This window comes from Mastigoproctus giganteus, chromosome 6 (assembly GCF_048544385.1).
Source record: "Mastigoproctus giganteus isolate SK-2022 chromosome 6, ASM4854438v1, whole genome shotgun sequence".
NCBI classification, from domain to species: Eukaryota; Metazoa; Arthropoda; class Arachnida; order Uropygi; family Thelyphonidae; genus Mastigoproctus; species Mastigoproctus giganteus.
Window position 1 is genome coordinate 118,937,019 of NC_143580.1, and position 15,507 is coordinate 118,952,525.

General features: G+C 35.7%; 1 protein-coding gene across 1 annotated transcript in view; it reads left to right on the top strand.

The window, feature by feature from the left end:
* Positions 1-498: 498 nt before the first annotated feature.
* The window catches only part of LOC150084535 (SID1 transmembrane family member 1-like), a 222,965-nt gene continuing 207,956 nt past the window's right edge, over positions 499-15,507 (top strand). Inside the window, exons 1-2 of the mRNA XM_090376278.1 lie at positions 499-548; positions 13,801-13,849. Coding sequence (XP_090232404.1) covers positions 499-548; positions 13,801-13,849 — 99 coding nt within the window. The remainder of the gene's footprint in view (positions 549-13,800; positions 13,850-15,507) is intronic.

Consider the following 15,507-nt stretch of genomic DNA (forward strand, 5'->3'; position numbering starts at 1 on the left):
AGGTGGAACTGGAATGGGAACAGTTCCAGGAACTGAAATACGATTGATGATTTTCTTTATATGTTAGTTCTCAGTACAGTCAAAATTGAGAAATCCAGCAACCTGGGTTCTGATCCTTCCAGATCTTGTAACATAATATAATATCTCTCTATACATTAAAAAAAGTATTTATTCGAGCCAACGGGAGAAAAGAGTGGGGCAATTGTCATTACAAATGCACAGGTAAATAATTACATTGTTGTCTTCCATTGAAAGACAACTGCCTCCATAACGTTCACCAAACTCGTGCTTCACTGTTTATTATGCCTGGCATCATTTGATGTTCCATTGTAACACTTTTTGTATATTAAAAGAAGGGACCTATCGTCCCAGTATAGTTTGTATATTTGTAAATAGTTTAGTATTTTGTAAATATTTAAAATATTTGTATAGTTGTAAATATTTTAGTTAAATATTTTAGTCCTGCTCTTTCGGATGCAACAGCATTCCTCATGCATTATGGAACCTGAAGCAAAGGGTGTTTTCTTAAGTGACCTTTGTAAACGCAGGTAAATAATTACAGTGTTATTTATTTGACCTTTAGAATGCCGCATGGTGGGGTAGCCAATGGGAGAAGAGGGATGCAGGTCACCTGTTACAAGTGGGTGGGGCAGTTACATCACTACAAATTCACAGGTAAATCATTACATAGGTCATTTCCTGATTAGATATTGATCAGTGCTTTACGACAGGTGTGTCTTTTATGTAAAAAATATTTTACTTACTTCTTCATACCTCTACATTTTACGTAGAAAATTGTGCCCGGGGGTTGGCAAGCAAAGCGAGCATGGGCCGAAGACCCCTAGTACATAATTAAATATAAATACGTGTCTGATGAATGGCAGCACCTGGACCATAAGTTCATCTCCGCCGTGTTTCGCTGCAGTGAAAGAGGACATGCCTGTAGGTATAAAAATAAAGCAAACATGAAGGAAACTATTTAGGGTTAAGTTAAGAATTCAAATTGAGGGAAAAGATCTTGTAATATCCCAGATTTTGGGTGGTCACATCACAGCCATAAATAAAAGCTGTGAAAAATACTACATTTCTCTACTGTAACTTGGTGTATATAACACAGTTTAAGTTTAGCCTTTTTGAGAGAAAAAGGTAACATACAGTACTTGGAATGTCTGATAAATATAAAATGTACACTATACAGTAAAAATAAAATTACTTTCCCTTTCAAAAAATACAGTATATTTTTGGAAGGGGCAGAAAAAGCAAAACATTTTACACAATTACTTCACCTTTGTTCCAGGTGAAGTAATTGTGCTATATTGATAGGTTATATTGTCAAGGCTGCTTGATAATATAACCTATTTTTTTTTTTTTTTTTTCACAATATATATTTTACCCATGTATGCATTTTGAAAAATCAAAGTTACAATTAAATAGTCCTGTGGGCTATTTAATTTTCTTTTGGGCAGCGTATAGAGAAATAGAAATGGATGAAATGAAAATAATATGGATCAGGATCTGAAAAACAGTCAGTCTAACTAATAATACCAAAGGAAATAATGCAGTGTCTTATTCAGTGGACCTCTAGACGCATAAGAGAGAATGAGGATGGGCTAAATAAGATCCGAGCTTTTGTTTTAAACCAATAGCAGTAAGTTTGCAAGAAACTCAACTCCACAAATAGCTATTTGACTCTCTAACTATAATATCTACCATGAGGAGCAGAGTAACGCCTCTAAAAGAGGTGTTGAAATTATGACACACACTCACTCCTACAAGAGTATATTGAGACAGTGGCAGTTCAAATATCTGAAGGAATAAATAACATCCATCTATTTGCAACTAAACATCCCCATTTTGAGGTATATACACCAAAGCTGTATAAATCTTGGTAGAGGAAACACATCAGCCATTGACTGGCATTATGTTCTCCCACAATGTACATAATACTGAGTGAATTGAATTGGAAGAACCCCCTCCCCAATGGTAGTGATCATTTCCAATCATTTTCTCAATTCAGATGAAAATCAGTATTCAGTGGATCAGGAGAGATTTGTGGTATTTTTGGAAAATACATTGAAGTAAACATTTCCAGACTACAGCTGAATAGAAGATAGCTTTATCCCTTCCAGTTGATGAAACAGGACTCATACCATAAAATAGAAGAGGCCTGTAGCACTGGGTTCCATAATTAAGAAATAAATTCAGTTTGTCCAGTAAAAGCAGTAGCTAAGTATATTTAATGACAGTAGCTTTCGAGATAACGAATCTCTTCATCAGCTGTAGAAGTACGTTACACACGTGTAAATATAATATAAAAACATTAGGAATGGAATGAGCAGTGTGTGTGCTCACGTTGGGTGAGAGAACATGCACATATATCCAAGAATGCTGAATCACTTACTACGTAGACTTAGCATTAGTAGAGGCATATGATGCAAGACAGCAAGCGTATGCAGCATCAGCCATAAAAAAAAAAAAAAAAAAAACTTCCACTTCACCCTTCCGTTCGTTCGAAATACCTGTCCAGCTGAGCCTTAAATTTATTTGGGCTATCAACTTCCACAACAAGGGATGGAAGTCTGTTCCACCAACCAACTACCCACTGGCTAAAGGCAAATTTCCGCACATTCATCCTACATCTGTCTTTCCTCAATTTGAATTTATGCCCGCTCAGGTGATTATTCTAAGCAAGAGGAAGAATCCCATCAGCATTGAGCATGCTCAAACCATTCAAGGCTTTATACACCTCTATCAGATCACCTTGCTCGTGCCTAGTCTCCAGACACTGTAATTTGCAAAACTTAAGCTTTTGTTCGTAAGAGCAACCCTTTGTTCCATTCACTAATCTCGTTGCCCTTCTCAGTACTCGTTCCAGCAGCTCTACATCCTTCTTGAAATGAGGCCTCCAGACCTGTATACAGTACTCAAGGTGTGGCCTGACCATTGCCTTATACAAAGGAATAACCACCTCCTTATCCCTGCAAGAAAAATTCCTGTATATCATTGACAAGACACCATGAGCTACTCTTGCAGCCCATCTGCACTGCTCAGAGAACTTCATATCTGCCTGCACAATTACCCCCAGGTCCTTTTCATTCTCTACTACTGTCAGTGTAGTACCACAGAGTTGATACGTTGCTCTGGGGTTGCTGTTTCCCATATGTAGTACTTTCCATATGTAGTACTGTCAATGTTAAACTTCATTTGCCACCTCTCAGCCCATCTGCTCAACCTTTCCAGATCCTGTTGCAGCAGCATAGCGTCAGTAGTGTCCTTAACAACCCTGCCAACCTTTGTATCGTCTGCAAACTTGGACATTAAGCTTGATATACCATCATCAATATTATTTATAAATACAGAAAACAATGATGGACCCAACACTGAACCCTGAGGGACTCCACTAATAACATTAGTCCACGATGAGCAGTGTCCATTGATTACCACTCTCTGTCTTCTCCCCCTCAACCACCCCTTTATCCATAGCAGCAATTTACCTCCTATACCACACTGCTCCAATTTGTGCAGCAGTCTTCCATGTGCAACAGTATCAAAAGCCTTTCTACGATCCAAGTATATGATATCAAAGTTATTCCCTGCATCCAGCTCTTTTGTGACTGCATCATAGTATCCAATAAAATTGGTCAGGCAAGACTTCCCCTTAACAGAACCATGATGTCTGAGAGCTATAGCTGAAGTCTTGTCTAGATGATCCTGCAGTGCTTCTTTAACCAGTGCCTCCATTAATTTTCCTGGAACAGAAGTTAAACTCGCAGGTCTATAATTATTTGTGTCAGCCTTTGATCCTCCTTTGTGAATTGGGGTCATATTTGCACATCTGCAGTCTACGGGTACCTCCCCTGAGTCCAAGGAAGCTCTCATAATTATGGCTAATGGTTTGCTTACTTCCTTTGCTGCCTTTTTAATATAACTGGATGGATCCCATCCACCCCAGGTGCCTTTCTTGTGTTTATCTTCAACAATTTCTTCTGCACTTTACTCTCAGTTATTACAAGATTATCTAGCTTACTGCCAGAGTTGAATACACCTCTGGCATTCCCCTCGCTGAACAACTCCTCATGTATGAATGTCGATGCAAAATATTCATTTAGTTTCTTGGCTACCTGAGCAGGATCATCAACAGTTGAACCATCGATATCAAGTGGTCGATCTGATTCATCGACCCTTCCTTCTAGAGTTTACATAAGTAAAGAACTCTTTGCTGTTTTTCTTTGCATCTTTTGCCAAAGATTTCTCATAATCTGCCTTTGCTTGCCCAACCTCCTTTATGACTCGGAGACCAAGTCACAGACCAGCTTATATCTATCATAGGATTCTGTGTCACGTGTTAATTTATATGTATCCCATGCATTTTTCTTCTCTGCCACATGTCTCATTAGTACATCCAACATCCATTTAGGCCTAAACCTTGAACAATAATTCTTAGTTGGTATGTAAAGCCTAGTGGCTTCCAAGATAAGTTCTTTGAATGCTTCCCATTTTGAATTTGCTGTTGGTAATATCATCAGTTGTTGATGTTGGTAACATCAACACCCACTGTATAGAATTTAAATACTGTCTGAGACCATTGTAGTCGCCTTTACGAAAGCAATAGCCCTTCCCTTTACCCCTGATGGTAGTTACCTCAAGTAAATCCCACTTCAGCACACTGTCATCACTGCCACCTATTCTCAATGCATGAAGAATCACTACTGATAATCAAATCAAGAGTATTACTCCCTCTAGTTGCCTCCCGAACATGCTGATGTAGAAAACAATCATCCAATAAATCCACAAAAGCCTTGCTAGTGTGTGAGTGACCAACCCACAAATTCCAGTCAATATCTGGGAAATTAAAATCCCCCATTATAAGACTCAGATTTACTGGCCCACTCTATTTCCCCGTACAGTTTCTTATTATACTCATCAGAGTCGAGGCCTATAGCACACTCCTCTCAATTTTGAGGCACCTCCATAGCCAGGTGGGAAGGAGCAGCAGTGCGTAGCACATGCTTCTTGATTAGACTGGGGTTTGAGCTCGTCACCGCCAAATACAGAGGATACGGAAAGGTTAGGGAATGACCGGAGCAATATGGCCTTAGTTGCTAATGCTCCTAAAAACCAAATAACAAACAAACAAACAAACTCTCAATTTTGATCTCCTAATGTTTGTCACACCCAACTGACTTGACACTGCACTGTCCAGTGATGTCGACTGGCTTCACTTCTTTGGATTTTGTGTGTTTCTTAACTAATAGCATAACCCCACCTCCCTATCTATCCTGTCTGTCCTTTCTATAGACGTTGTCCCCAAATTCCAGTTCTGCATTCCTTATATCTGTGTGACACCACGTCTCTGATATTCCAACAATATCCACCTTTGATGCTTTGTGCAATACCTCAAATTCATCAAATTTATTTATCAAACTCCTAGCATTGGTGTACACTCAAGTGTACATGCACCTGTTCCTATTCTTAGCTACCCTAACACAACCCATGTGTTTACTTGTACCGCAATGACTACCAGCAGTCTCTGAAATATCCTGCATCTTGTTTTCCAGGCTTCTGCTCATTCCAATAGAAGCAGTGCAAGAATCACTTTCACCTCTGCCAGTGGCTACTGTTAATCTATTAGTCCTTGTATCCCTCTAAGCTAGCAGTTTTCTGACCCACCTAACACTGCCTCGATAGCATCAGCAAATATTCTTGCACCCTTTCTATTTAAGTGTATCCCATCCCTGTAGAAGCAGTCTCTCCTGTTAACAAGTACAGACCAGGCTGAAAAAAATTCTGCCCCTTGAGCCTTGCAGAATCTTTCCAGGGCCGAATTGATCGACAAGGCTCTCATCATATACTCCCTTCTATCGTGTCTGGTTACAATTGCAGACACTTTCAAATTGAACCCTAATTCACGGCTTTTTTTCAACAGTGACCTTTCCTTTTAAGTAATTCTGCCGGTCTCCTACTCTTAATATCATTAGTACCAACGTGTACAACTATATCACTTTTTGTGCCCTTAAAAGATGATATCTGCTCTACAACGTCATCAACCTTTGCCCCTTGCAGACATACCCTTGGTGATTGTTGTTGATACAGGATGCGTATATGGGCTGACTGCCAGTGTTTGTCATGTTGTAACACTACAGACTCTAAAATTTGGTGTAGTTGTACACCTGTATTGCAGTTTAAAATGTTGCAACAACCAGATATGTATAGCGAATCTAACCACAGACGGTGATAGTAATGACGGGATTGGTCAGCCACCTCGCTGTCATGACTGGGATTGAGGTAGTGTTGCATCAATCAAAAACGCTCTGTGACTGAAGAGTGTGTAGAGTCTCTAGGCAAATGGCCCTATTATGTTCCCTGAATCTAAGGATGCTGTCATAATTATGGCTAAGGGTTTGCTTAGATTCCATCTACCCCATTTGCCTTTTTGATGTTTAACTTCAATTTCTCCTCCACTTTGCTCTCCATTATTACAAAATTGTTCAGCTCCATGTTAGAGTTTAGTAAACTTCTATCCACTCCTTCCTTACAGAATTCCTCATGCATGTGAACGTACATGCAAAATACTCATTGTTTGTCAGCTATCTGAGTACGATCATCAACAGTCAGACCACTGATATCAAGTGAACCAATCTGATTCATTCCATTTCTTCTAGAGTTTACATAAGTAAAGAAATCTTTGTTGTTTTTCTTTACATCCTTTGCCAAAGATTTTTTGTAATTGCCCTCACTTGCCTAACCTCCGTGACTTTGATTACACATTAGCTTATATCTACCATAGGCTTCTGTGTCACTGATAATTTATATGCATCCCATTCATTTTTCTTTTCTGCCATGAACCTCATTAGTTCATCTGACATCCATTTAGGCCTGAACCTTGAACAGTATTTCTTTGTTGGAATTAAAAGCCTAGTAGCCTCCAAAATTTAGTCCTTAAAGGCTTCCCATTTAAAATTCAACGTTGGTAACATCATCAGTTGATCCCAGTGTACAGAATTTAAAAACTGTCTAAGACCCCTGTAGTCACCTTTACGAAAGCAAAAGCCCTTCCCTTCCCTTTAGCCTTGATTGTAGTTACATCTTTAAGTAAATCCCACATCAGTAGACTTTGATCACTGTCACCTAATGGTTTCTTTATCTGCAAATTCTTAATGCATTAATAATCACTGCTGATAATGAAATAAAGAGTATTATTCCCTCTGGTTGCCCCTCGAACATGTTGCCATAGAAAACTCATCGAATAAATTAACAAAAGTCTTGCTAGTGTGCGAGTGACCATCCCACTAGTTCCAATCAATATCTGGAAAGTTAAAATTTCCTATTACAGGACATTCTGATTTACTGGCCCACTGTTGACCAGTAATTCATGTTGTATTCATCAGGGTCATTAGGCCTATAAAACACTCCTACTCTCATTTTCCTTTTCCCAGTGCTTATGTCACACCAAACTGACTCAACATTGCACTGTTCATAAATATCAACTGGATGCACTTCCTTAGATTTTATGTGTTTCTTAACTAACAAAATACCCTTCCTTCACTTTTAGCATTAGCATTAGTAGAGGCATTTGATGCAAGAAAGCAAGCTTATGCAGCATCAGCCAAAAAAAAAAAAAAAACCACTACTTCACCCCTCTGTTCGTTCAAAATACCTGTCCAGCTGAGCCTTAAACTTATTTAGGCTATCAACTTCCACGACAAGGAATGGAAGGATAAACAGGATAGGAAGTGTCCGAGTTATAGCTCGGACACTTCCTATCCTGTTTATCCTTTCTGTACACATTGTAATCCCCAAATTCCAATTCTGCATTGCTTATATCTGTGTGACATCACGTCTCTGATATCCCAACAATATCTGCCTTTGATATCTTGACCAGCACTTCAAATTCATCGGCGCCTCCGTAGCCAGGTGGGCAGGAGCAGCAGCACATGCTTCTTGATTAGACCAGTGTTCAAGCCCATGACCACCAAATACAGAGGATGTGGAATGGTCAGGTAATGATCACCACATATCCCTAGAGCAATATGGCCTTAGTTGGTAATGCTCCGAAAAAACCAAATATCTTGCCTATACCCCATTCATGGTATGACTTGTCTTATCTTGCCTATACCCCATTCATGACTTGATTAGAGACTAATTTACACCTCCTGTAGATTTCTGTATCCACTGATCTCATATATCTTTCTTGTGCATTCCATATATTTTTCTTTTCTGCCCCTGCTCTTGTCAGTTCATCTGACATCCCTTTAAGTCTAAACCTTGAACAGTTTATCTTTGTTTGTGTAAAAAGTTTAGTAGCTTATGTGATTACTTCCCTGAATGTCTTCCTTTAAAAATTTACATTTAGTAATATCACAACAGTTGGTTCCACTGACAAGAATTCTTAATGCATGAAAAGTCACTACTGATAATCGGATTAAGAGTTTTGGTTTCTCTTGTTGCCTCTCAAATATATTGCTGTAGAATACAGTCACCCATAAATCCAAAAAATTTCTGCTACTCTGTAAGTGACCAACTCACAAGTTCCACCAGTTAGTATCTGATAAATTAAAGTTCCTTATGAGACATCCAATCTACTAGCCTGCTCTACCTTCATTATTATTTTTTACATGGAAAAGCATTTAAAAAAAAAAAAAAAGCCCTTTAACTCCAATGTTCATGGCCAAAGTACACTGTAATGCTTACCTTTCATGTTAAATTTTCCAGAGAATTTTGGTTTATTTTCAGTTTTACGTACTTTGTAATACTGAGGTTTAGCTCTAAGGTAGTCAAGAAATATATACAATAAGTGCCAGTTATTGTAATCATGTTTGAAGATTGAATTTTGATTCTAATAACAAAAATTGACAAATATTATCCACAGACTATAAAAATAGATATAAAGTGCGAAATTACACTATTACCAAAAGTTTATTACCAATTAAAGGATATTGGAAGAATATTATCTACAGGTTAGCAAAATAAAATTAAATTTATACTTACAAACATAGCTTAATTAATAATATACATATTAATTAAACATAACACTTTGCAATATGATTATAATTTAAAATACAGTAGTCACTTATTTTAGATTGCTTTAAATTATCACTATAAAGTCTATTTATAGATTTTTCAATATTGTATAACAGTATATTCATGAGTTTGCCCCAGTTTCTTCCAACACTTTCCTCGGGATGGCTGTAGCATCATGATTTTGCTGTTTTGTAACTGGAATTCTTTCGGTTTCATCCTCATTTTCCTCTTCCTTGGTGAAATTGTCATTAACAGACTGGGAAATTTTTTATCTGTTAATGCTGTAGTAACTTGTAGATCACCATCTGTGTCCACCCAGTCATTAAACTCCTGTTCACCCATGTCTTCAGGCTTTTCAATATGATCAGTATTGTGACGTAATTGACCATCATGGATAATTAATCCACATTTTTTGAAATAGTTGCTAATGCAGCTTTTGGAAACTTCATTCCAGACAGTCAAATTCGCTATCTTTCTATTTACTGACTTTTTTTATTTTTTGGTAGTAAAATTTAAAACAGTAAAAAAAAAAAATAAATAAATAAATAAAAGAGAAAAGTGCCATTCAATAGCAAAGCATTTGGTACTGATTGATGGCATGCTCAAACTGGAACTAACATGACAATCGCAACTTTTTATGGGGTAAAATTATTGATGAAGTTTAGATATGGGAGCAGTTTCTAAAAAAATATTTATTTTTTTATATAATTGAAGATTTCAGTGAAGGGGAAACAGATTTCACAATAATAATGTAAAAACACACAGAATTACATCTATCAGAATTATCGCAAATGCAAGATCAAATTTACTACCAGTTTATAACAGATCATATAAACAAAAAAGCCCAATAAACCAAAAACTGCAAATTGTTGTTTTTATTGTTTTATGGTTGTGACCTCCAGAAATGTGCCTTAGAAAAATATTATTACAGCAGGCCCTCGTCATAATGCGGTTCGCTTTACGCTGATTTGCTATAATGCTGTTCTTATATTATAACCCATATCTGACTATAACGCTCTTTTACAGATTGCATTTTTGGCATATTTAATGAAATCTTTTCATTTGATAGAGTTGATAGCTTGGAAATGAATAGCAAAACAGCATTAAAATGTTTGACTTGAGAAATTTTTCCCCGCTCCGTGAAATTTTCTCGCACGCTAATTTAATTGCAGTACAGTGACTTATGTAGTTTTGACATCAACATTTTAAAAAATGATCAAGGATATTGCTTGTAATATTTGTTTGCCCCAGGGGCTCACATTTGGTGAGTATGGGCTTGGCACACCCAGGTCCTGAGCTGGATATCATCGTTCTTCCCTTTCTTGGTGATTTCCTTCTACTTCTCTCTCTCTCTCTCTCTCTCTCTCTCTCTCAGGGTAACTAGGGAATTTTTTTTTAGCTGGTGCAGCATAAGCCTCAGGCTTCCTTGCACAATATAGCTAATAATAATAATAATAATATGCATTTATCGGAAGTCTAATCATCACTCAGTACAGTATTAGACATCGTGCGTAACGGTCAGTTTACTCGAACATTGTATCATAATTAATGCAACCAACGAAGTTACATTTTCGAAGAGTTAATAATGACATAAGAATGAAAAAGCAACAGCGTCTGGATGCAGTATGAAGACTATAATCCGATCCGAGTAAATCAAGAGTCTGCTGTATTCACTTTTTTGTTTAAAGTTTCAGCACTTTTCAGGCATGTTTATCTTCAGATGCGGCTCACTTGGGCAAAACTTTTGGGACATCACTATGGTAGATAATGTATTTTTTTGAAAAAACTCAGTCAGAGTCTTTTCAAAAATGTAATACAAATAATAATATCCATTTAGTGATCTATTGATCCATTTAGTGATAATTGTCATCTATATGTGAGACCAGAATAGATTCATTTACTCAAAAAATGATGATTGTAGACCCATTCTGTGTAGCAAAATGCCAGATGTGCTTACTTACAATAAAGAAACAACATATATACTAGAAATTGACAGACAATATTAATATCAAGCAATTTAGCTTATATGTTTAACCTCACATAAGTTTATCACTTTTTGGTTGTGCATGTGTTTCTGTATTATTTCTTTAAGACAAAGTATTCTAAATTCTCTCTGGCTTTTTCCAAACCTTAATTGGCAGTCAAAATAATTTGTTAGCAAACAAACCTGCTGAGCCTCCTTTCAACTTGTGACTCTCATGTAAGTGTATTTTGTTGAAACTGTTGTTCCTTTTTATGTAACTTAGATTTGGTTTCCTAGAAAAAAAAAAATCTTGAAGTAATCTTTCTCATTGTGTGCTAGACTAAATGAATAAATGATATCAGTTTCTTAAAAAAATTAAATAGTAATATATATTCTTGTATAAAAAAGATTTCATACAGTCATTCAGTACATAAATAAATACTTGGAATATGAATTATCTGAAGCCTTCACCTGTAAAATATATGATGAACTTTATAATGCTCTTAATCACTAAAAGAATTACTTTGGCAGCATGTCATTATATAGGTCTCATGTCTTAAAATTGTTACAGCAGCAAACATCGTGACAAGATATATTCACAATGTATGAAATGCAGGATGGTGCAATAAATGAAGTAAACATAGTTAAGTCTAGGGTAAGAGCCTCAAGCTGTGAAAGCTATAAAATTTCATTGTACATCAGGCATGGCTTCTTTCCATACAAAACTGGGAGCAAACTGGGGTTGCTACTTCATGCATTGATCTCATGTTGTAAAGGCACTTTACCACTAATGTTTGCCACTACCCAACCTGGGTAGTGGTACCCTTTTTAATTTTGAATAAAAAATAATGTTGCATCTCAAAAGCCTCTGATAGACAATAGATAAAAGCAAAAGGTTGATAGAAAGAAGAAAATGGGGGTGGGGTGAGAGAGATGAGATGAGACTTCAAACACCCCATCAAAACAGAAGACACCACACAACAAACCATCAAACACTCAACCTCAACTTAAGTCAGTATTGAAAAGTCTATCCAGACCCAGGTTTTAATTTTGGGATTAAAAAAAAGTCCTGCGATAGTAGACAAAAGCAAATTTGGTAGAAAGGAAAGAGAGATAAACATTAGATATGAAGTACCTGGAGTGAAACAAAAGCCACTACACACCATGAGACACTCGTCTTATCTCGGTGTTGACTGATCCACTCTCACCCAATAGATCAGTCTCATCAGTATGCAGGTATACATTGTGAAGACCTGAACAATACAGTGATGAGATATAGCCATAATATGTGAGATGAAGATAGTACACTAAGTGAAGTATAGTTAATTTTAGGGCAAAAGTGTCATGCCATGAAAGCTATAAAAAAAAAAAAAAAAATGGCCTCTTTCTGTACATAGCTGTAAGCAAACTGGTTTTGCTATTTAGAAGATTGCTCTCATATTGTGGGGACACTTTGCCACAGGTTGCTTTGGTATTTCAACATTAATTGTCCACTACTCTAAATAAAAAGCTCACTGCTCTATTGGTGCAGTAGTTTTTATTTTGAGTAGGGCAATACAAGGAAACTCGTGACAATGTGTCTCTGGAATATGAACTTGATGCACCGATCAGCAAGCCCTTTCTATACATTGCTGTGAGCTGTGTACAGAAAGGGTTTGCTACTTATGCCCAACAATGACTTTTTATCATTTTCATAACCTGAGCCTTTTGTCCTACTTAGTTATATAATTATAATACTTAATATAATGGACTATATGGAGGAAGGAAGACCTGTTAAATTTGGTTGTCTGTTAAACCCAACAGACATACTTATAGTTTGGAAGTTGCTAGAATTTTTATGAAAAAAATGCAGTACTATGAAATAAAATACAGTACAGTATTACAATAAGATACTATACTATACTGTATTTGATTGCACTAACCAATTGTGTGGAGTAGAAGAGCTTGAAATTTTCAAGCTTTGACACTTCAGTTTATCAGAAAGGTTTAGATTTACATGCTTTCTCTTTTCTCCTGCCTTCCTAGATATCATGAAAAATTGAAATGGAGATGCAAAATTTTGAACTATAACACTTGATAGAAATTATAGAATGGCACTGTAATGGGAAAATGTTATACTACACTTCTTGTTGGTATTTCTGAATTAATTAAAGCATTATAATTCATTCATTCTGCATTCTGAAATTTATACAAGAGCAAAATTTTTCATTTGCACAAGTTTTGCTCTAAATTGGACTCTTTTCCACAGTACATGAATGAAATATTGCTTACAATTTCTTTGCAACAGCTAAAACTGTAAACATGACTTGGTATTTTGGCAAATAACTTGATGAAAGGAGAAAGACATGTTCATGCAGTATTTCATTTTTTCTATCTGATTATCAAATACTGTATTGATAAAGAAATGCAAGGCATCTCATTAGTTGCAAGTTAAATTTGTTTTATTTTTGTTTTAAGTAATAATAAAAGTCGTAAACTTAATCAGTTACGTCATCACCACCAGGTAATATAAATGAAAAGCCTGGTTAAGTGGATGCTGTCTGTCATTTCCAAAATCCATTAAATGAAGGGGTTTTCAACTAAGAATATAATATAAATATATAATTTAATGTATCTGAGCAGGACTGGTGATAATGCACTCTTAGGAGGAGTGAAAAGAAGAAAATGTGCATACTAATATTGAAATATAATTTGAATAGCAGTTTTGAAAATATTTTTATTATATTTTCAAAGTCAAAACTTTAAAAAATTAATTTTAAAAAAAAGCAGAAAACATTTAGATAAAATTTTTTAAATAATTTTTTTTTTTATTCTAGGGATATTTTATATAAAAAACTTATGAAGAGTTTAAATTCATCTAATAAGGTAAGAAAACTTAATTTTTATAATGATTAAGCAATCCTTCTAAGATATTAGTATTAATAGTGGCAAATGATGCAAAAAAAACATAACTCTAATAGTTTTAGTTCTTCCTTAAATTTATTCATATTGCCCACTTCCACAACACCAGATGGAAGTTTGATGTTGCAACAATCAAACACCCACTGGCCAAAAGAAAATTTCTACACATATACAGACCATAGTGTGATATCAGAAGTATGAGATGCATATTATTGGATTAAGCTAAGTATAAGCTGTCATTTTGTTATAATAATTTTATGTTGTAAAAATTTTTAAAATGGATTATAAATTAATTTTATATGTTTAATGCTGAGATTTAGTATTCAAACCTTCCTAACAAAAATTCAGTACTCAAAGTGGTGAAGTTTGAGAATTTTCTTTCACCACAAATATTGAAATGAAAGACTGTGGGTTATGGAATACTTAAATTATGCAAAGCACACTGTACTCCATATAAAATATATATATTTTTTATTTTTTAAAATTATATTTATACTTTTTTTCCTTGTCATCAGACTTCATAAAAAGATTTGTAAAAATTGGTTCAGAAATGTTATTGCCAAATAGAAAATTAATTCGGTGTATTGATATTGAATATTCTGCCTGTAAGAAATTGTTTCCTGTATCATAGGAATCAAAAAACTAATTATTTTCTTTAGTTCATGTGGAGTAAAATGTTTTAATATAATTGAAATAAATATTCATCTCTGCATTCAATTTCCATCTTGTGTCAGTTTAATGTCTCTGACATTGTTTTATATAAATAGCATTGCAAAAGAAGGTGAATCTGTTGTGTCTAAAACTTAGAGTGCCATCGTGACAACTGCTTCAAGACTTATGGTTCCTTGAGCGACCGTGGGTGGCCTCTAGCAAATGTATATGGACCTGTGAAACAACAATACTGTTCTGTGTTTGTCCTACAAAGAAGTGTTGTTGCAGGATTTTCATTCTGTTGTTGTTTGGTTTTTAGGAGCATTAGCAACTCCAGGGATATGCGGTGGTCATTCCCTGACCTATCCGCATCCTCCATATTTGGTGGGCACGGGCTCGAACCCTGGTCTAATCAAGAAGCATGTGCTATGCACTGCTGCTCCTGCCCATCTGACTACGGAGGCGCCAGATTTTCATTCACTGCAAGCACTAGATAATTTAATATGTTGCATGCTCTTGGAAAAACATTGGTAACTCCTGTTTACAGACATGAACTGTTTATTGCAGGGGTTCCTAATTGGTGTGCTAATTTATTCCTGTCTACAGGGGGGGATCCATGAGCTGTTGTCAGTACAATTAGCTATACAGTTTGCAAATTATTCATGCATGACTTTTCATTATTTTTTTCTTTTAATTTTACATGTATAACAAAATTAGCTTTGATAGTAGTACTAGAAACAGAAAATTTTATGAAATAGGATGCTTATGAGTAATAGAACAGGTGATAGTTAATATAGGTGACGCTAATAATAATATGATTAAGGAATAGTGTTTCATTGCATTCTTTTCTACTTGGAGCTCTGCATGGATAAAAATAGATCCAACATCCACAAATAGATAACTGTTACACCTTATCACATGCGCCTTTCAAGTGATGTATTATTTCCATGACATTAAAAAAGATCACACAT